The 23569-nt window shown below is 40.9% G+C and overlaps 1 protein-coding gene across 3 annotated transcripts in view; it reads left to right on the top strand.

The window, feature by feature from the left end:
• Window positions 1-5609: 5609 nt before the first annotated feature.
• RECK (reversion inducing cysteine rich protein with kazal motifs) overlaps window positions 5610-23569 on the top strand; it is a 62536-nt gene continuing 44576 nt past the window's right edge. For all 3 annotated transcript variants that reach the window (XM_065832220.2, XM_071804655.1, XM_065832221.2), the window contains exons 1-4: window positions 5610-5769; window positions 9598-9656; window positions 17425-17499; window positions 20299-20335. In XM_065832220.2, the coding sequence (XP_065688292.1) occupies window positions 5691-5769; window positions 9598-9656; window positions 17425-17499; window positions 20299-20335 (250 nt within the window). In that variant the 5' untranslated portion in view covers window positions 5610-5690. The remainder of the gene's footprint in view (window positions 5770-9597; window positions 9657-17424; window positions 17500-20298; window positions 20336-23569) is intronic.

Genomic DNA, 23569 nt, shown 5'->3' with positions numbered 1-23569 from the left:
TGGCATGAGCACGGCCCATCACTACTATGGTATAGGTATATCAGACTTTATATTTAGACACTTGAGTTTAGATTCAGATTTAGACTGGTAGGATGGTTGAAGGATTCGACTGCACTGAACACAATTCCATTTGAAATACTCCTTTCCACGTTCTGAAGGGATCCATTTTCTACTCCCCAACCCCCTGAATCTTCTAGTGTAATTTCTCTCATTTTCAGTTTCTCAAACTGAAAAAAAAACTTTTTCCTTTTATCAATCCCTTAATGTTATTCCAGAAATCAAATTGAATGGGACAGAAGTTCACTTTGCATGAAGGTACTCCGCACTTACTAGCAACCCTGGCCTACATATAGTCTTGAAGGAAATATATTGATACTGTTACATTAACACATAACTCCTTTATACAGAGTATACAGTACAAAGACTACAGAGCATACAAAGCAGTATAGAAAGTAAAAAGCATCTGACCAAATAGCATGTGACAGCTTTTTTAGGCTTATTTTTAGCATCACCTTCTTTAACATGAAAGAACATGGTAATTAGGTTTTAATGACACAGTTTTTCTATGTCAAAGAGAATGAATGGTCTTGATGTTTCCATTAGTCCACAACCCATTTTTAAATTGTCCATTTCATAAGCTCTGTGACCAAGAGTGTCACTCAGTGTTCTCATTTGGAGAGAAGCAGACCTGTCTCTAATACCATAACTGATTTCAGGGGTGTAAAATTCAGGCTGACAGGGAACTTTAGCTTCAGGTCATTTCCCCTGTTGAGAAAAGTTACACAATGTAAAGCAGAGCCAGATATTTTTATGGTACCTTTTATGAACATGAAAACTGCCTCTTTCAGCAAATATGAAATTTATTTCAAATTTCTTTTGAAAACTATAGAATAGTTTCTTAACTTATGCTCACTGATGGTGACAGAATCTTACTTCTTTATTACCTTCATAGCAAATTCTAATTAATTATATACTCCACTATTATTTAATAACTTTCAGTTGGCTATCCTTCAAGACTTGATGTATGCAATATTAATTATTTGCCTATAGCAAGATTTTATGAAGTCTAATATGCACATGTGCAACTTAAAATTAATTGGAGACATTGTATTTACCATTAACGTATATCTTTATTTGCTTTCATTTCACATCTGTATTGCTTATATGCAACTTTCTTTATCAGTGTAACTGCACACTGCTTCTGGTGTGTCTAGCAACAGCCACTAAACCCTGCTTTTGTATTTGTGTTTTATCTCTTATAATAAAATTGTTTTGAAAGAAAAACCCACATTCTACTTTTCTGTTTTTTAAAAAAAGTGAAGACATTTGAAAACAAATTAATCTTCATTATTCATTATTTCGAAAATCAGATGCCTGAGATCTAATTGAGAAAAAATAAAGTAGTTAAGGGTTGCCTAAACAAAAAGGTTTGCCACTTTAAGAACAAAATCTGTTTGAAAGAGGCTTTGTTGCAGCAATCCATCTTTAGCCTGAAGAAGCAGGCAAAAGCCTCACTTACTAACTAGCAGCATGTTAGGGACAGTTTAGGTCCTTCAGTTCCTACCAGTTCGCACACAGATGCATTTGAGTTACCCTGTAGAGCCCTACAGAGTTCCAACACCGAGATGAAATAGAACAAGCCTCATCACAGGAAAGCTATTTTCAACACACACTAAAAAAATCTGGCACTGGCTTATCAGTCAGGTATCTAGGTGTCGATACACAGATTAGACAAATTAATGCTAACTAGGGTAGGTCTATAAATGTTGCGAGTACCTTTCCAATTGCAAGGTCTAGCTATCCTAGACATTATAGCAATGCAATTTTGCTTAAATATTCATAGCTAAAATGCAATGGTTTTAGAAATTAAAATGCTACTGGCTTCCAGTAATGAGACAAAAATAGAAACAGAAGGTGCATAAGGTGAAAACAACCTTTTGTCTGCTGATGTACTGTGTTGAAATGGGTAGGTCTCTATATTGGTTCTTGAAGTTCTCAAAAGACAGGGAAACCAATTTTATGGTGCACAGAATTTATATACATCTCAAAACAGATATATTAAATGTTAAATTCAAATATAGGACAGTATTATTTTCAGTTCAGAGAGTACTCTACTGAAACATGCAGAGATTTGCCACAATGACAACATTTTTCCCCGGATGTAAGAAAAACGTGGCATCATTTTACTTTCTGAGGGCATCCCGATCGGGTTGTATCTCTTTCAGTAAAATGTATGTTTGAACCAGTATTTCAGACCATGACTACTTCAGAACCTTCACCTGTTGGTGAGGGACACTTCAACATAAAATACAGAGTAACATTCAAACCTTTTAATGTTTCAGCAATTTTTAGGATAAGGGAGCAGAATCAAATGCAGCTCAGAATAAAATATAGTTAATTATTCAAGCTAATACAAAAGAATGTAGCTGAATGAGAAGATTTTATTATATTCTAAAGCAACAGGGAATATAACATAAAGTATTCCTTTTCCTTTAGCAGCTGACAGGAGCAGCAAAAAATTATACATTTGCAGAAGGGTTTCTTTCTTATTACCAGACTTTAAAAGTATGCTGTCAGTTTACTTGTATCAAACTACTTTACACTGAGGCATTTAATCATTTCAAGCGCCAGAATTCCACTTGTCATTGTTGAAGGTTGGGTAGAAATAAATTTCAAATGGGTCTGTTTTAAAAAGACTGATATGCATGGTTTAACTGGAAAACAGTAGTCTGTAGATTTAACATCCAAACTCCTAAGGACCAAAGGCTTTGCTTTCTAGAACAACTAGGTTAAAATTTATACTGTCTTTGCTGAAGGCAAATTTTAAAAGCTTGTATTAGTTCAAAATTCAATTTGCTTCTTCAAAGTGAAGGAAATAATTTCAGTGGTCTCAGTTATTTCTTCTGAAACTGAAGGGGTGACTTGGAGTGACAATGCAGAGCCATTAAATTACCAGACATACCAGCATCTTTTCTCTGCCTGTTTGCTTGTGGGGTTAATTATTCTTGATAATGACTTCACATATGAATGGAATTCAGGGGAAGCAGACCGCACAGCAGTTCACCCTTACCCAAAACTGAGCCAAATTAAACCATGTAGCGTAAGTGCGGAAAAAACCGCACCTAATCGGTTCAGGTCCCTGTATTCTCAGAGAAACTAAAGCAGTTCGCTTGTTTGGCCATTTGGCTAACTTTGCTTTTGAATCTGCTGCCACCTCGTGGGCCCATAATGAATTTAAAGTCCCAAGATAGTAAGCAAAAAAATAATCAGAACTTAAGCTTGGGTTTGAGGGAAAAGCCAAGCTACTTAACTGACAAGTAAGCCCACTAACATACAAGCGTCATTTCTGTCATGGTGTGAAAAATTTTTTTTATAATCAGGTTACATTTGCCACTGTTCAGTTTTCTTAATTCACAATTACAGCAACAACTTTAATTTATTAGATTTCAAATTTAAATACAACTAAATATCCTGTTTGTTTGTTTGTTTGTTTTTCTTACAGATTTGTTCCATAAAGGAGCAGTACAATTTAATCATTCTATACTGGTGCATGTGTAGATGGACAAGAGACAAAAGTTTCTCATCTCATTGGAGTGCATTCCTGGATCACCTTGAGATTTTTTTCTTGACCATTTATGAATTTGATACTGGAATTAAAAAGCATTGGGTTCCTACAGATTCTCCAGGCTGTAAAAGACTATGGAGTCATTAATAGCTTGGTAGTTTGTGAGACTGCCTTTGGAGAAGGAGTTCATTGATATGATAGGTTGGAAAAAGGCTATAAGCAGTTTGTGGGACACTGAATTTTCTGCATTCTTAGAAGTTTTCCTTTTACTATTGCCAGAAAATCCAATAACAGGGTGCCAAGGTGCTCATCCAACAAGTCTGAGGCTGCCAGAAGCAGATCCATTCACTTTGGAATGGCCAGATAGTTACTAGCTATGAAATGAGCAGGAATTTAAGTTTGCTTTGCCTTCATTGATAGCTTACAATTAATTTCTCTTGAATTTTATAAAAACCTTTTTTTTTTAAAAAAGTGATCATTTGATCTCTACAGAGACTACAGTGGTGGCCCTACTGTACAGAGGCTTCTTCCATTACAGCTTCCTTTGCCAGTTGTCTAGATGTGGACAGGCAGATTGCCTTCCTGTTGCCAGGGACAGGAACACCTTGCCACTGACCTGGGCTGCAGCGTAGACACCGAAAACCAACAGCCACCACAGAACCTGAAAAAAAGGCTAAAGAAGAGCAAAAGTAGTAGCAGCCCAGCAGAGCATTCCAGATTTCCTTCCCAAGCTGAAGCCCATCATAGGCAACACCGCCAGTGAATGAGAGGAATGGCAATGGCTGCTGCACAGGCAGCCCTAAGATACGCTGGCCCTGGGAAGCTGAGACAGCTTCCCTGCCCGTCTGTCACCTTCAACCTGGGCATGAGCCATCCCCAGCTGCACAGTGGGCTCAAACCATGTAAATACCTGCCTGAACACTTCAGTAGCTTGACTCACAACAAATGCTTGACACGGAGCAAGTTACAAGAAGTGATGGTGAATCAACAAGGTCCCTCTTCAACAGCATGGTGCATGGGCAAGGCCATCTGTGAGGTCCCAAAGCCTGGGGGCTATGGCATTGCCTGCGGAGATGGGGCACAGCTGGTGCCACAGGGCACTCCTGTCTTGCCCCAGGCTGGGGCAGGCTGGCTGCAGCTGGGGGAAAGGGGACACAGTCATGACGGTCTCCTCATCTTTGTACTTTAGGGGATGTCCCCCCAGCCTCAGGTATCATTCCCATTCAGTAACCTATGCTTTGTGCCATTTGGCTCATTTCTCCCACAGGGCTACTGGATACACAAAGTACAGGATATTTCAACAAGACGGACCCAAAGCATAACCAACACAGTGGTGTTAAATGCACTTTGCATGAAGCTGGGAAAGAAATCTACAAACAAATTTATCCATCCTTATATGGGTATGAGATCCACTTACAACTACATTATGAGAGATGGTACTTATCCTCTACAGACATGTCCATCTTTTTGAAACACCCTGTAATTTCAAGCAAAACCCAGTGTTATACAGAAGGCTTTCGATCCATACTCTATAAGTAATGTGTAGAAATATATTAATAATGCAAACATTATATAAATAGAAACCAACTAATTCAGCTGAGGTCTCTGTCTCCTTCACAAAAAACCTTCTTAAACACTGTTTCTTCAGTCCTCAGCCCTCTTTCAACCCATACCCGCCCGATCTCTCCCCTCCGAGCACACCTCTGCTGCTCCATGAACCTGGGGGGAATGCTGTGAGATACCTGTGCGGGCGGCGGCGAAGGTCGGTACAGGTACCACAGAACCGGTGCCCGTAGGCAGCCCAGCCACCCTGCAGCGGAGCAACGCAGTCCACACCCGCGGCCGGGCCGCTATGGGCACCGCCCTGCTGCAGGCCACGCCCTTTTCTGTCCCCCGCCTATCCCCGCCGAGAGGGGCAGGGCTGCCGGCGGCGCCTCTGACCCGCAGGAATGTCCGCGGCGGCCAGGCAGGAGGGGCGTGGCCTGGCTGGGCAGCCACAGCCAATGGGGGCAGCAGGAGGCAGAGTGGGGCTGGGAGTGGGCGCTGTCGGCGTCAGAACCCGTTCGTCTGGCGGGCGGGGGTCGCGGGGCGGAGCTGGGTGGCGGGCGCTGAGGCGCGTCAGGCCATGGCGGTAACGGCCGTTCGGTGGCCCTGGGCCCTCCTCTGCCTGGTGGCGGTTCCGCTGCTCCCCCCTGGGGCGGCCGGTGAGTAGCGAGCCGCGGAGGGGGGAAGACGGCTCCGCGCGTCCCTCTTCAACAACATGGCGCAGGGGCGAGGCCATCCGCGGGATCGCGAAGCCTTGGGGATATGGCGTTGCCTGCGGAACTGGGGTGCGGCCGGTGCCGCGGGGCGCTCCTGTCTCGCCCCAGCCGGGGGCGGGCTGGCTGCAGCTGAGGCAGAGGGAGCACGGCGCCCCGGCCCCCGCTTGCTGCCCGCACCTGCTCCGCAGAAGTTTGAGGCCGGTGAGCGCGAGGCCGCAGCAGGTGAGGGTCGGGGGCTCTCCCCGATGCCCGCGGGGCGCTGGGGGGAAGGCGGAGTGTCGCCTTCCTAGTGTCGATCTTCCCGCTGCTGCTGTCTTGGTGTCCGCCTTCCCCACGCCCCCCGCCTTCCTATGAAGAGCAGCCGCCTGACGCTCTGGTGGGAAGGCTGGCAGCCAAACGGAGGGGACTTACATGGCTGAGGTAGCGAGGACGGGAGTGCAGGCCGTCTTTCTCATATGCCACCTGGCTTTGTGATGGGGTTACGTGACTCGGGGCAGGGATTTGTGTCTTCAGCTGTCACGCTGGCAATAGGTAAATTCACAGGATTGTGAGTTGAAATGGATAAGACCTGGTGTAAAACCCAGCTTCTGGACTGCCATATGAAATGTCGGAACAGCCCTTGTATTCTAAGGCTTGTCTTCCTTATGGTTTTGCTAACGTTTTCAATAAGAAGAATGGTTCAGAACAAGATGTTGAATATTTTTAAAAGTGAAGGCAAGATGTTTAATAGAGACAAGGACAGTGGTAATATAGTTCTTGCATTAAAGTTGTGATAACAGATAACGACTTGACAGGACCAAAAAAGAGTAATGAAAAAAAAAAAGAAAAAGGCAGCACAAGCACAGATATTGGCAAATAGCTTTTAATAAATAGATCATGTTGATAATGCTGTCACGGAAATGTAAAATACAAAATATGTAATACTTTAGAGCAGAAGACTGCAATCACTGAGGCACTTATAGGCATTTCACTGTTCTGATTTCTAATGAGGCATGGTTTGGGGAAGAATGAAATAAGGCATACTCTAGTCCAACTTCTGCTTGATAAACCTACTCATATTGTTGAGATAGGAGATCTTATAAAAGAAAGAAGTAGGATATTTCATAGTGGGACATGAATAAAATTTTGAGAGAAAACCTGAACATTTTTTAGTAAAATCAGATAAAGTGGCAATAAGAAAGTAAGGGACTGGTTGAAAGAGATGTCATAAGACATTTCAGAAGAGGTTAACTGGAAAGAGAACTGAGGAATTCTGTTTGGAGTGGATATTGTTTATAACTTTCATTTTGGACTTAAGCACTGAAGATCACTGTGGGCCAGTTTAATTTGCTGATAATTCAAGATACCACCAATTGTTTAGGATTTTGTGTAAAAGGAATGAAATGACCATGAAGTTTAGTATATTGCTACTTATTTGTTACACTCTTTAGCATAATTGATAAGAGTTGAAGCTTGGCAATGGAAGTGTTTGAGGAGGGTTTAATAAATGTTGCCAAAGATACTAATGAACTCAAATTATAGTGATGGATGCATTTAAACCTATGCAGTGTCACCTAAGCCAATGTAAATTTTCTTTATAGACTAGGAACACTGAATTCTTGAATCTTTTAAGTGTAGCAGTTACTCTTGATAAAAATTTACATAATTAAAAATTTCTGGGATGTATGGTGAAACAAAGCATCAACGACTTGTTTGAGTAACCAGCATTTCTGTTTGTAAGTAAAAGCCTATATTTAAGTACATTTGGTTGAATTTTTTTACTTAGGACAATTAATTTGCTGGATATCTTTTCATTGTGAACCTGAATGTTTTCTCTGGCCCTGTGCTATTGTTCTTGCAGTCTGATTGCATAGGCACTAAAATTTAGCAACATTTCTGAAAATAAGTGCAACTCTTGCCTTAAGAAATGGTTTATATTGTTGTTACTTATTTCTAATACCATGTCTTTATAACAGGACTAAGAGAGTATAAAGGAAAGCTTTTCTGTTAAGTGAAATAATAAATGAGTTTTGAACATGATGGAGCCTGCTCATGATGAAGTTGAATGTTGAGACAGATCAGCTTACAGAATATAGTACAGGAAAACCTGCAAGGTCTCTGTGTAGCTCTCAAATAGGAAATATTTTTAAGCCACCTGTGTCATATCTCAGTCCTTTTCTCTGATGGTAGAAAATAATCAGAAAACATTAAAGTCAATTTTACAATTTCATTATTTCATTTCATGAGGTTGTAAGCAGGATTTTGGTGCTGTCCTCATTTATTACAAGCGTTTTGCTGTCTTGTTTCTAATTATAAATGGAAGCATTCACCAGTTACAAGTCCTGCTTTGATTTCTCTTCTTTCCTCTTCAGAAATTATAGATTTCTGTATTAAAATATAGTTCATTCCTGTCACAGCCATTTGAAATTATGACTCTTTCAGACAACCTTTTCAGCAATTCTGCCCCACCCCTTCCCTGCCCACCCTTTCTCTGCCCAGTTCCTTGACATTTTCAGGCTGAAATTTACTTTTATTTTTTAATGTCATTTCAGTATTGGAGAATTTTGGGTTAGCTGGTGGTAGATACGATTTTTTTTCTTTTTTTTTTTTCTTTTCTTTTTTAAATTGATTATCTTCTTGTAACAGCTATAAACTTTCAAATGAAAACACTTGTAAGCTGTGAAATTATCAAGGAATTCATGCCCAAGATCCCTCTTATTGGTTCAGTCAAGATCTATTTAGTAACTAGATATTGTGAAATACAACTTTGTATGTGTGGTATCATTGTACCATATTGCTATTATATTGTATCAGTGTGATACATAATTCAAATACAGTTGATTAGAAATCTGTAATCATTAAATGTTCCTGTGGGTGAAGATGTCTGTGGAAGTAAAAGCTTTGAAGGAAACCTCTGTCTGTCTGTTTTCTAATACACTATTCCAAACACTGGGCAGTGAGCATGAAAATGGATATCAAAGAGTTGTGTAATTCATTTTGTATAATGTTAAAAATGCCACTTTAAACCTTGTCGTTTCATGACTTCTCAGTACTTCAGTACTCATTTGTTTTGCAGTTGATGCGTTCATATCTGTGTTTGCTTCATGACTTTCATCTAGTCAGACAAAACCACTCTAAATCATCCACCACACTGAAACAATTTACAATTTCATTCAAAGTTTCTAAGAAGCCAGAGTTAAATGAGCAGCTCTGTTCACCTCTGTCTGAAAAGGGTTTCCTGCTCAAATTTTCTTTTCCACCTTCTCCTAACTGGTTTTTGTATTTTTCACATTCGGTGTGTGAGATGATTCAGTTTACAAAGGCATATAGTCTCCATACATGGAGTGTTTTCGTGAGTGTTTTGTTCACAAATCTATTTATTTATTTATTTGTTCGTTTGTTTGTTTGTCTGTTTACTTATATATTCATTCATGTATTCATCCATTTGTTCATCCATCCATTTGTTTATTTATTCATTTATTTATTTATTTATTTATTTATCCCCTTGGGTTAATAAATTACCTCTGGAAAGAATTTGGCAGGTGCCAAGCTAGTGCATGTTAAGCAGTGTTCAGGGGTAGGTCTGAACTCAATTAACAGGTCTTCATCAGCTTTGGAACAAAACTTCTCATGTTCTTTTTCACCTTCTGGGAACTAAAATTTCTCATGATCATCCATGGACCAGACAAATGGTCCTGATAGGCCATCAAATGGGTGTTTCTGTTCAGAAGCGATAGATACATGCTTCAAGTCATTTAAATATCTTTTCCTCTCCCCTTGCTTTTCCAATAGGCTTGTCTTGTTGTTACCATGCAAAGGACAACTTAATGTGCCGTGATGTCTGTGAACAGGTAAGCTTCTTTTAAATGTAGTTTATCTCTCAGAGTTAAAATCATGGTTTTAAGACAATGTTGTGGCAAGATTAAAGTTATAAGCAAATTATTTTCTGTGTGAATATTAGGTGTGTTCATGAGATTTAATATTATTGTTAAAGGTTTAAAACTGTAGTCCTCTTTACTTTCATAGTGGAAAACAGGTTCTACTGAAGTTGAGGAGAAATAGCCATACAAATTTGAGGTCAGGATTTAGTCAAGAAGTGATAAGCATGTTAGGAAATGGAGGAGTGAAGGTAGGAATTTCTGGATCTTCTGTGTTTCAAAGCTTTAGGGAATTTAAAATGAAGAACAAGATGTTGGTACTATTCTTTCTTCTGGCAGTTCATATTTCCCAGCTAAGCATCTGAGATACTCCTCATAATAGATGGCTTTGTGAATCCAGCAGAAATCTGCTTACTTACTCTGTTCATAAGGTAATAATAAAGAGCTGTTTGTGCTAAATTCAGGCTTGGAAAATATTTTTCCACAGCTTATGTTTAGATTTGTACCTTTGGATGGGATGTTGTACAGCTTTGTGTATGTGTATTTATATAAATTTATATACCTTAAAATTTTGCATTGATAAAGCATACATACACATATACGCAATTTTTACACTAAAGTTATGTCCTGGCATCATACCTGCCCACTTTTCTTGTCTCCATTGCCTGCTTTGGGGCTATTCAAGCACTAAAACTGGTTGTGATTAGGTTTATATTTATCTGTGGTTGTACTAACAAAACTTTTAGTTTAAATTGCACTTCTCCCTCTCCAATATATTTATAGAATGCAACCCAATCCCCTTGCAGCTTTCGTTCTGTTAGGCCAAACAAGGAAAAGTCTTATAGTCTCTTTGCATAAGATATTCTCTCAATTCCTATAATTATTCCTGCAGCCCTTCCAGCATAAGTTTATGTATTTCAATACAGGTAAGCAAAACTGTACGTGGTATTATAAACAAAAATATAACACTAAACCTTAAAAATGGTGTTAAAACTTTTTTGTGAGAGAAAGATACCCATTCTGATATATAAACAAATTTAATAGGCAGGTTTAGTAGTTGAATTGTGAGGGCATTGGAGTAATCTGTCCAATTCATTCTTCTGTTCTAGTGGTTTGAAGTTCCTAGTTTATCATGTGAATTTGTGTTAGCTTTTGATGAAAGGCCTTGAGCTTTTTACTGTCAAATTTCATCCCATTTCTGTTATACCAGCTGTAATTATTGTGTGGGGTTTTCTGTGGTTTTTGTAAGGTATTCTGATCTTGCCTCATCTGGATGATCTCTCTCTGCTCACATAATCAACATATTCAGAGTCTTTGTGGTGAGAGGTCTAGAACAAAACTGAAGCAAGACTGGCACCCCTCAAATTGTTCTGTAAGGAGCTGTCTTAGTTACCACACATCAGTCTGGCAGCGTCATTTTCTGAATGGTCCTTTGATACAGGCTAACAAACTGGCTGAAGGAGCTGTATACTATTTTTCTCCTGATTTTTCCTGTTCTGTAACTTAACCATTTTGTGCAGCATGATTCCAATGCTTTGTCTGTGTTGAATCCATTCTGGAGTGTATTATTTGATTCTTACCCCCTTGTTTTAAACATTAAATTTGTAAAATGAAAGTTTACATATACAGGGAGTGACTATGGGAACAGAGTTGGTTGAGTTGCCTTTTGTTGTCTTTCCAAGTACTTTTTCTAAAACATTTGCTATACACTTACTACCTCTCTGTACCAGCACACTGTACCATCCTGACATGATAATTTATTAATAATTTAAAAACAAATGTTTTCCTGCTAGAGGTGGTAGTTCGAGCCATAAAACATTGGAGTTGCTCGTCAGGGATGGCAGAGAGAGATAGAGAGCAGGCTTATGCGCCGTATTTTTGTTTATCTAATGCTTAGGGAATGTCAGCAACCAGGTGCACAGACAAGAATTTGGACATTAATGCAGCTGCTTCTTGTGGAGAAAGCCAGCAGGAGGTGCAGATGTGCTGCTTGATACTGTGTGTGTCTGTTATGTCCAGCATGACAGTATCTGGAACTGGTGGGGCCAAAGACTCATGACATGTTGGAGGTCTTGACCCAGAGGGAGCTCTTGAGGAAGAATGTGTCCTTCCAAGTCCTGGGCTGCAGGGAAAGGCTAGTGTTTTTCCTTGAGTCAATGGCACTTAAACTACAGGAGTCATGCTTCCTGAGCTGTCATAGAAAGAAGCTGAGGATAAAAGCATGCCTCAGTGTAAATGGGAGCTAGGCAAGCTCTTCATGGAGGACCTGCAAGGGCGATAGCCTGAACTACGCGTTGCATGGAAAGAAGGATGTCCAGAGGCTATGCTTACTGGAGACTGAAAGTTTGTGACTTCTGACTTCCAGGGAGGCAGTCACAGCCCCAAACCTGACAGTGTTCAAGTAGAGACCAGACAACACCCTCAGATACATGGTGTGAACTGTGGCATTGTTATATACAGCGACAGGAATTGGACTCAGTGATCCTTGTGGGTCCCTTCCAACTCAGGACATTCTATGATTCTGACAGCAGGAAGAGTTACTTGGCCTCTCTTTGAATATGCACTTACAGAATAGAGTTGGGCCCTTAGGACAGGTGAGGAGAAACAGGCTCCATCAGGGAGCCATCTTGGCCTAATGAACTGGTGCCACCATGGGAAAGACTCCATTCTGCACGGGATGGAGGCACTCATCTTCAGATGAGACTTGATGGCTAAGGTGGTTTGGGTTTTAGGGGCTGAAATCTAGGATGTTGCAGAAATTGCAAGTTTTTTTTGACTCTGAGACTATTAACCGTTGGCTGCTCATCTACGTGGACACCAGTGAGGGAGGCTTTGCATGGGTAAAAGGTAACTACAGGCCAGTGGCTAGGGTGAAGGGTACAGGAGACCCAGTGGTGTCCTCCTTGATCTTGCCAGTTAAGGAAAAGGCTTGATTGAGAGTAAGGAATTATTCTAACTAGTAATTCAGCTACTTTAGATGAGCCCTTTGAAAAAGAAAACTTGAATTACCAATTTGTTTGTCAACTAACATGATTCAAATGCCAAATTATTTTGCATTCGCAGTATTATTCCAAGCTTAATTTCAGTATCATCTCCTTTTCATGATCATTTGTTTAAGTCTGTCAGATACTGTAGTGTCAAGGGTTTAGATTGCGGAGTGATAATAAAAGCCTGGCAGATGTATTGCTAAACTCCTCTCCCCCACACTTCCCCCTTTTGCCCCTCTCTCTCTCCCCTTGCCACAAACAAAAACCCAAAGGACGGTCCCCAATCCAGCAAAATACAGAATAGTTATCTTCTCTTATATCCCTGGGAAAATCGTGGACAGGGTTATTGGAAAACATTTCTGCACATGCAGGGTGTAAAACATGCCTGACAGGCCTGATTGCTTTTCATCTATATAGGATAATATGGTTCTGATGAGTAAAAAAGTTGATTGGATAATCAGGCTCAGAGATAGAGGTTAGTGGGTCCTGCTCTGCCTGCAGGCTAATAAGAAGTGCAATACCAGAAGGGTCCATCCTGGGACCTGTCATCTTTAACATTTTTATTAATGACCTGGAGGAGACGGCAGATGCTACTCTTGTTGAGTTTTCAGGCAATATGAAGCTGGAAGGAAGAGCTGATAGTCTTAATGACAAGACTGTCATCTGGAGGGACCTGGACAGATAGAAGGAATTGGCAACAGGAACTTTATGAAATTCAACAAGGACGAATGCGAAGTTCTGCACCTCTGAAGAAAGAATTGCTTGCAACAGTATGAGTTGGCGGTTGATTCGCTAGGGAGCAGATTTGCTGAAAATGAGGATCCAGGGTTACTGGTACGTAGACAGCAAGCTGAACATGAGCTGACTGTGCCCCAACAATAAAGGAGGCAGCCTGTGGGGTTTTTAGAAGCCCAAGGACAGGTAGTGAGCAATCCAGACATTTTAGATATGAACTTGATTAGCCTATGAAGTGCAGGCCTCAAAGATGCAGCAAGGTTAGTCACGGTTGAAGAAATGCTGATACAAGCTTATGCAGCAGAAAAATCAGAAAGAAAGGCAAGTGTATGTGGCCGAAGCCAGTCTGAAAAAGCAGGATGCCATGGGGGAAACTGGTGCTCGCAAAGAGGACTGAACTAGCAGAAATGGTTTAAGGACGTGCGAACAGCTCATTAACAGTGCATGCAACCAATCAGATTTTAGCTATCGCATAATAAGGGAGCAAATAGCATATATAAGTCTGGTGATTCTGCTAATGAAGTGACTACTGTCTGATCATATTGATCGTGTGACTAGTCTGTGACTTCCATGTCAACAGCAGCCTGGGCTATATTAACAGGAGCGTTGCCAGTAGGCCTAGATAAATTATTCTCCCCATTTAGTCAGCACTTGCTGACAACATATAAAATATTGTGCCCTGCAAGGGCAAAAACTCATGGACCCCACATAATCCAATATGAATTCAAGCGAAGCCATTTATTACAGAAACAAGCTTCCTTATATATGCAGTTATTTCCTGATCATGCGTCCACGCTCCAAGCATGCATTAGCTGATTGGATATTGTCTATGTTCACGAGCTGTCCACGCGCCTGAATCTCACTGCTAATAGGTCTGTTGATTTACGTCATATTTTCAGCTTTCCAAGATGGCCTTGAAATTCTTTTGGGCCTGGCTACTTTGATAACAAATCTCCGTCTAATAGAATCCCATCCACACATTAACTTCAAGAAAATACCTCAAATCTCCCACAGTGCCCAGTTATGTCTTCCCTGTTACAAGAAAGGGATCAGTTAAGTGGAACAAGTTAGCAAAGTCACCAAGGTGACTATGGATGATTGGAGCACATGCTTCTAGAGAGGCTGAGGGAGCTGCCTTTAACCTGGGGAAGAAGGAGCACCTCAGAGCAGCCTTCTTATCCCTACAGTTAGATTGCTTCAGAAGACAGAGCTGGGCTCTTCACAGTGGTACATAGTGGGAGGACAAGAGAGCGCAGTCAAGAATTTAAACTAGAATTCCAGCTGCTTATAAGGAGAAACTTTTCTACCATGAGAACAGAGAGGCTGTGCATTCTCTGTCTTCAGAGGCTTTTGCAACTTGACTGGATAAAACTCTGAGCAACATAGTTTGGTCTTATAGGTGACCCTGCTTTGAGCAGGAAGTTGAAATAGATGATATTCCAAGATCCCTTCCAACCTGAGTTATTTTACTATTCTGTGACCCTAGGAGACCCCAAATACTACTGGATTTTTTTCTTGCTCTTATTTCAGAAACCAGTACTCTTATTCTCTTGTTTTTATTTCAATGACTTTATCATGTGTCAAATTCAGAATAAGACTGTAATGTATTTCTCCTTCTGAAAGATCCAAAATGCATCCATATTTCAATTATTCCTGTGACTTCCAGTCTCACATTATCAGGAATGTTTCAATCCCTCTTGTTGCCCATTTTTTTGTTTTAATTTGTGTTTTACGTATTGGACTGCTAAACAACTAAAACCATGACTAATGTGGGACCAGAAAACAATTTGAAATGTGCTGAGAGCTCAACTTACCTTAACACTTCCATGAAACTTGGAAAAAACAAAACCAAACCAAAACAACAGCAACAAAAACAATGCCAAAAAGATGATGAAGTAAAAGCATCTTGTTACAAGGAAATGAGATGAGCAACACTGCAAAATGGTCTGAAAGACACTTGAGAAAAAAAAGATTAATTGACATGATTCAGAATAGTGTGTGAAAGTCAATAAGGTGAAATCTCTTCCCAAATATAACTGTGCAAAATACTTTAAGTTGGAAGTGTCATTTTGTCTAACCTGCTCAGAGAGGTGCTAGCTTCAAAATTAAATCAGGTTGCTCAGAATCTTGTTCATCGAGTTTTTAATATCCTCAAGGATGGGCTTTCCACAGCCTCTCTGGGGAGCACTTAAGTACTCTAATGGTGAAGATTTTTTTTTTTTTTGCTTTGCACCTAGTCAGAATTTCTCTTGCTGCAACTTATTACTTTTGCAACTCATCCATCCACTGTGCAACTCTGATAATGGTTGACTCGTCTTTTCCATAATCCTTTCTCAGATGCTGGATGACAGGAATTTAGATACCCCTTGCTCCCTCTTAACCCTTCTTCAGTTTGAACAGATTCTTTTACCTTGGCCTGTCGTGGTACATTGTGAAGTCCAGCATCCTTTGTGGCCTTCTACTGGACTCTCTGTAGTTGAATAATGTGCCACCCCTGTGCAAGGAACGAAAGTGGGTTTGATATTGCAGACGTTGCCTCATCAGTGCCTGATAGAAGAGAATACTCATCTTCCTTTAACCTGCTGGTGGTGCTGCTGCTAATGAAGTGCAGCATGCTGCATCAGCATACTGCTGACCCATGCTCAGCTTGTTATCCACAAGGACCCAACATCCTTTTCTGGAAAGCTGCTTTCTAGCCAGTGAGCACCCAACCTGTACTGTTGCATAGGACTGTTCCATTTCAACTGCAAGATTCTGTTTGTCTTTGTTGAACTGCTCTTCTTGGGTTTATGTCAGCCCATTGAAAGCCATCTGTGTGGCAGCTCTACCCTCCAGTATATTGATGGCAGCTCCCAGTTTAGGCTCTTCTGCTTACCTGCTGAGGGTTTTTCTTGTCCCATTGTTCAGCTCACTAATAAAGCTGTTAACAGTATTGGTTTGACTCCCATATTGTACCCCTTCTCAGTGGCCAACACTTGGACATTGAACTGCTGACTACTGAGCCCTGCTGTCCAAGCAGTTTGTCACCCACCTTGTAACCCATCCACATTTCACCCATTTGATTTCAAAGATACGGTGAGAGATAACAGTGCAAAAACCTTTTTAAAGTTGAGGTAGACAACATAGACTGATCTCAATTTTTTTACTAAACCAATCTTTTCTTTATGGAAAGCTGTCAGGCTATATTTGCCCTTGGTATGCCTGTTTTGACTGTTTCCAATTGCCTTCTTTTCCTTCATGTGCCATGGCATGGCTTCTGTAAGCATTTATTCCACAATCTTTCTGTGAGCTGAAAGTAAGCTGAACAGCCTGTTATTCCCCAGATTATCCTTCTTGCCTTTCTAATGGATATAATGTTTGGTTTTGTCAGTCACAAGGGACCTCATCCCATCACCATGGTCTTTCAAAAATGGTACCAAAGCTGCTTTGCAATGACAGTGGCTAGCTTCTCAACATCCTCTGTTGTATCCCATCCAATCTCATGAGCTTCTGGATGTTCAGTTTGCTTAAGTGGTGCTTCACTTGATCTTCTACTGTGGATAGTATTCATTCTCATGTTAGTTTTGATAATCTTTTTAACTAGTCAAGGTTTTGTTCATCTGTGTTCCACAGAAATTACTTATTTCAGGGTTTTTTGGAAGGAGTTTAGTTGCCTGAGGTCACGTAACATGTAGCAGAAGGTTAATGAAGTAAATAGAATAGTATAATATTTTGATGTGTGGGACAGAAATCCTGTTCTTCTCACTGCCTATTCAATAGAAACTTCTTGATTGAAGGGTTTGAGGAGGAAATTCTCATTCACTCCTAAATATAAAAATTCTTTCTTCATAAAAAGTACAACATATTTGATAGACTATAAATAAATAAAATTTAAATTTTACATTGTTTATGTATTAACTGTTAGCCAAAGTTGTCAAAGGGTAGATAGAAGTGAAACTAAAAAGGACAAAATAAATTGAAAAAATATTCAATACATAGTTACATTTTAAGTGTTTTAAAGTGTGTTTTGTTTCTAACAGATTTTGTCTTCGAAGAGTGATTCCCGTTTGAAGCACTTACTGCAGCGAGCACCTGAGTATTGTCCAGAATCAATGGTAAGGCTTGCTAGATTTAATTAAATAAAGCCAAACGTCTAATTTTATATTAACAAAGTTTTGCTTGCAAAAATAAGTCTTTAAAATTACTTGAATTTTATTTTCTTGCTGAGTTTTGAGCTGGTAGAACATGTGCGTATGTCTTCAAACTTTTTCTTCCTTGTTATGAGGACTAGAAAAATTATTATTTGGTCTGCAAAGTAGTTTTGTGGTTTTTTTTTTTTTCTTTTTGTAAGGCCATCATATATTATGCTACTTGCAGTAAGATGGGACTTGACAGTTTTGCTAGGTGTCCTGGTTGTGTAAGCAATGAAATGGAATGAAAATCTGACCCATGTTGCAAAACATTGTGCTGGGTGATTGTCACTTGGACTTGAATAATTTATATTGGAAAAGTCCCTTGAGATCATAGAGTCCTGCCATTAACCTTCTCTTGAAATAAGGGAAGTCAACTGAATCAATGGGACCGAACTAGCAGATGTAGCAGCTCTCTGACTTTGACTCTTATGCAAGAGTACCACAGATAGGGAGGCAGGCAGTTTTAGGTCGTTAGATACATACCCATTGCAGCTTTGGAAAATCATTAATTCTTGTGGTGACAGAATCATTGCATAACAATATAACTTGCTGTTTCGGTGTGATTGAATTGAACTTTTTGTTTGGTCTTAAAGAACATGTCCAACACTCATTTAAAGCCCCTTGTGGTGGGTTAACCTTTGCTGCACACAAGGTGCCCACCAAATCCACTTGGTCACTCCTCTTCTTCAGCTGAATAGGGGAGAGGAAATATGATGAAAGGCTTGTGGGTCAAGGTAAGGACAGGGAGATGACTTGCCAGTTGCCGTCATGATCAAAACACAGTCAGATTGGGGAAATTAATTTAATTTGTCAATCAAAAGGTCAGAGTAGGATAATGAGAAATAAGAACAAATTTAAAAACACCTTCTCCCCACCCCTCCCTTCTTCCCAGGCTCAACTTCACTCCTGGTTTTCTCTACCTCCTCCCCTCAAGCGGCACAGGGAGATGGTGAATGGGGGTTGAGGTCAGTTCATTACGCCTTGTCTCTGCCACACTTTCATCCTCCTGCTCTTCCACTGCTTCAACCTGGTGTCCCTCTCACAGGACACCAGGCCAGGACAGTACTCCACTAACTTCTCCAACATGAGTCCTTCCAGTTGTTCAAGAACTGTTCCAGCATGGATCCCTTCCACAAGGCACAGCCTTTCAGGAACAGACTGCTCCAGTGTGGGTCCCCTGTGGGGTCACAAGTCCTGCTGCAGCTTCCTTCAGGGGCACATCCATCTGCTCCGACATGAGGATGGGGTATCTGTGCTCCACTGTGGACCTCCATGGGCTGCAGAGGGACAGCTGGCATCACCATGGTCTGCATCACAAGCTGCAGGGAAATCTCTGGAGTAGTTCCTGCCCCAACTTCTTCACTGACCTGGATGTCTGCAGGGTTGTCTCACATATTGTCACTCCTGTTTTCCCACTGCTGTTGTGCAGCAATTTTTACTCTTTCTTAAATATCACAGAGGTGCTACTAACGTTGCTGATTGACTCATCTGGTGTCATTGGCTCTATCGAACATGAGGGTTCTGGCATCTTCTTAGAGAAGCCACCCCTGCAGCCCCCCTGCTACCATAACCTTGTCATGTAAACCCAGTACAGTCTTGTCACTTCCCTTCTTACTCTTTGCAGAATTTTCCTCTGATTTCATCTAATTTTCCTAGTGCTTGCTTAAAAAACAAATTGAGTTCAGTAACATTGCACTAAAATACATGTAATCCTTCAAGACTTTTCTGTACTCTTGTCATTTTAAGATATTGTACTGTGATCATATCACTTAAGTGTAGTAAGACTCCAGTGACAGCATGTTAAATATCTGGCATATAGTGCATAGCAACTCCCATAACTTCAGCCTTCTAACACAGCGCATCCACTGCAACTGCAATATGCACTTGTTTCTGACAATTCAACTAAAATTCTTACCTTAGATTCACTTCTTCCTCTGCCACCTAGACTTCCTTCTTCCGGGGCATTTGTAACTTTTATTGGGTGGGTAACATAAGTACCTGTGGCAGACCAATGTTGGACCTGAGATTTCTTTTATATTTGCCTCAATCTAAAGAATTCCCTGTAGTCAGCTTGGCTAGTAGTCCTGGTAGTAACAGTAATGAGAGAGGTAAGAACAGCAACTCTTTCGTAAGCATTTCACCCTCTTTTTTTTCTCTGGGCAAAAAACAAAACAAAACAGAATTCGTCTGTCTAATACCAGCAGCCACTTAGGTCATTTAGCAGGATGTGTATTTAGGACCAGAAGTGCTTTGCAGTTGAGGGAACCCAACAGATCCCTATTGTTAACTTTTGTGTTAGTGAACTTCACTGTTGTTGTTGTTGTTTTTAAGCTGGTGGAAAGAAGTGCTTAGAGCAATAAGTTTCTTCACAGGTCTCCATCCTAGATAAATCTTTTTCTTTGTCTAAACAGTTGCTACATAGTTCTCTAAACACTGATGGAGAAAGTTCACTAGATAACTGTGATTACCTGAAATATGCTATGTTCTGCACCTACAAAAACACTGCTATTGATTCCACATTCTGTAGATGGCAGCCTTCTCATCAAAGCAAGTGGTACTCATATCACATAGCGCTTTTTCAAAAGGTGTTTTAGACATAAGAATTCTTCCAGGAGGATATTTAAAACCCAGGGCAAAAATGCAGAAAATGCACGTTTGTGTCTGCTGGAAACTCTCTTATTCTGTAGACTTACTTTTGCTTAATTGCGTTTTCCTTTTCAGGGAGAAGTGTGGGATTGTATAAATTCTTCTTTGCCAGGTAAGAAATACTAGTTTACTATTGTCGAGGATTAAGATTGCGGGATAACAGTAAAACCCTGGCAGATGTATTGTTAACCTCCTCTCCCCCCAACTTCCCCCTTTTGCCCCTCCATCTCCCCCCTTCCCACTAAGGCCAGGTGATCAGGAGGGAAAGAAGGACAGAGAGAAGAGAGTTGGAAAAATTAAAGATGTTTTACTAATGCTACTAATAAGAATAGAGAAAACAATACAAAATATACAAAACCAATCTTGAAAGTCTCAGCAACTGCAGAGCCAGCACCCAAAGTCCTGGATTGGACTCTGCAGCCAACCAGAGCTGGATTCAGTCTGTCACTAGGCCTCAGTTTGCAGGGACGACTAGCAAGGTCCTCTCCGAATGTCAGCCATGAGGAAAAAGAGAAAAAAGGAAAAGGTACGAGATCCTCGTGATCTCTCACTTTTATATGAAGTATTCACGTGAATGGAATGTTATACACAGTTGGTCAGTTTCTTGGTCACCGGTTTCTCGTTGCCCCTCTCAAGAGATGTCCATCCGTGCTTATCAATAAGTTTGCATTCCATCGCTAGGTTTACCAAAACATGTGTCTGTTCTCCAGGAAAATGCAACTAATATGAAGGCTTTAGCTGACAGGCAAAATTCACTAAAAGAGAAACTTGTTTTTTAACAAAACCAGGGCATTCCACCCCTTATAATATGCTATTCACTGAATGCTTAAACCTTATCAATACAATCTATCAATACAATCTTAATTAATCACTACTACTATATATATATACACATATGTACATATATACACAGGAGTAATTAATCTTAATTAGTGGACCATAATTTGAAAAGTTCATTAAGTTCATTTTGTCACAACAGTTTCCCAGGGCAGGAAAAATGGTACAAGTGCATCTCATGACCACTGTTCACGGGTTAAAGACATCAACTTCGAAGAAGTTGTCAGGCGCCACTCGAAGAAGCTAGCTCTGGTTTCATCATCACTGTCTTAATCTGAAAGACACTTATTAAACACTGTTAGTATGGCATTTCGCATCATGCAGTTCAGTATTGCATATTCTCACCTAAAATCAAATCCCCTTGAGGTACACACCGAACTTCTCCATCCTTAAGCATCACCCACCAGGTGCTGCCAGGTCCCTGGGCAAAAACAATCCCACGAATGGGCTTGCCTTTGCTCGAGGCAGGAGTAACCCAGACTGCCTTTCCTAACATATTTTTCACATATACTACAGGGACTTTATCTCCTTCTACAGTACGAAGAATTTCTGATTGGGCAGGCCCGGCTCCATTGGTTGATCCCCTAATTTTGACCAACCAAGTGGCTTTTGCTAAATGTGAATCCCAGTTTTTAAAAGTTCCACCACAAAGTGCCTTTAGTGTAGTTTTTAACAAACCATTGTACCTTTCAATTTTCCCAGAGGCTGGTGCATGATATGGAATATGATATACCCACTCAATACCATGTTCTTTGGCCCAATTGTCTATAATACTGTTTTTGAAATGAGTACCATTGTCAGATTCAGTTCTTTCTGGCGTACCGTGTCGCCAAAGGACTTGGTTTTCAAGGCCCAAGATAGTATTTCGGGCTGTAGCATGAGATATGGCATATGTTTCCAACCATCGAGTGGTTGCTTCCACCACTGTAAGTACATAATGCTTACCTTGACGTGTTTGTGGAAGTGTAATATAATAAATCTGCCAAGCTTCTCCATACTTATACTTTAACCATCGCCCCCCATACCATACAGGCTTTAACCGTTTTGCTTGTTTGATTTCGGCGCAAGTTTCACATTCATGAATAACCTGTGAAATAGTGTCCATAGTTAAATCCACCCCTCGATCGTGAGCCCATTTATATGTTGCATCTCTACCGTGATGCCCTGAAGCAACATGGGCCCACCAAGCTAGGAAAAGTTGACCTTTATGTTGCCAGTCCAAGTCCACCTCAGCTACTTTAATCTTAGCAGCTTGATCCGCTTGTTGGTTGTTCAGATGTTCCTCGGTGGCTCGACTTTTAGGCACATGAGCATCTCATCTACATGACAAACTTTCACAGGCAGGCCCTCTAGCCGAGCAGCCATGTCTTGCCACAGTGTGGCAGCCCAAATGGGTTTACCTCTGCGCTGCCAGTTGCTTTTCTTCCATTGCTGTAGCCACCCCCACAAGGCATTTGCTACCATCCATGAGTCAGTATGAAGTATTGGCCACTTCTCTCGTTCAGCAATGTCCAAAACCAGCTGGATGACTTTCACTTCTGCAAACTGACTAGATTCACCTTGTCCTTCAGTGGCTTCTGTAACTTGTCGTGTGGGACTCCGCACAGCAGCTTTCCACCTTCGATGTTTTCGTACAAGACGGCAGGATCCATCTGTGAACAGTGCATACTGCTTATCAGTCTCTGAAAGAGTATTATACAGTGGTGCTTCTTCAGCACGTGTTACTTCCTCCTCATCTGGAGACATCCCATAGTCTTTGTTTTGTGGCCAGTCTGTAATCACTTCTAAGATCCCTGGACGGTTGGGAGTTCCAATTCGAGCTCGTTGCATGATCAATGCAATCCATTTACTCCATGTAACCTCAGTTGCATGATATGGAGAGGGAACTGTTCCTTTGAACATCCAGCTCAGCACCGGCAGTCGAGGTGCTAGGAGGAGCTGTGCTTCAGTACTAATCACTTCTGAAGCAGCTTGAACTCCTTCATATGCTGCTAGTATCTCTTTTTCAGTTGGATTATAGTTGGCCTCAGATCCTTTGTATCCTCGACTCCAAAAACCTAAGGGTCGACCTCGGGTTTCTCCTGGTGCTTTCTGCCAGAGGCTCCAGGTAAGTCCATTATCTCCAGCTGCAGTGTAGAGCACATTTTTAACATCTAGTCCAGTCCGAACTGGTCCAAGGGCCACTGCTTGAGTTATCTCAAGCTTAATTTGTTCAAAGGCTTGTTGTTGTTCAGAGCCCCACTCAAACTGGTTCTTTTTATGAGTCACTTGATAGAGAGGGTTCACAATCTGGCTGTAGTCAGGAATATGCGTTCTCCAAAAACCTACAATGCCCAAGAAAGTCTGTGTCTCCCTTTTATTAGTAGGTGAAGACATTGCTGCAATTTTGTTGATCACTTCCATTGGGATCTGATGATGACCATCTTGCCATTTTATTCCTAAAAACTGGATCTCTTGTGCAGGTCCCTTGACCTTGCTTCGTTTTATGGCAAAACCAGCATCCAAAAGA

The sequence above is a fragment of the Patagioenas fasciata genome, chromosome 2 (assembly GCF_037038585.1).
Source record: "Patagioenas fasciata isolate bPatFas1 chromosome 2, bPatFas1.hap1, whole genome shotgun sequence".
NCBI lineage: Eukaryota > Metazoa > Chordata > Aves > Columbiformes > Columbidae > Patagioenas > Patagioenas fasciata.
This window is presented reverse-complemented; position numbering and strand designations above follow the sequence as displayed.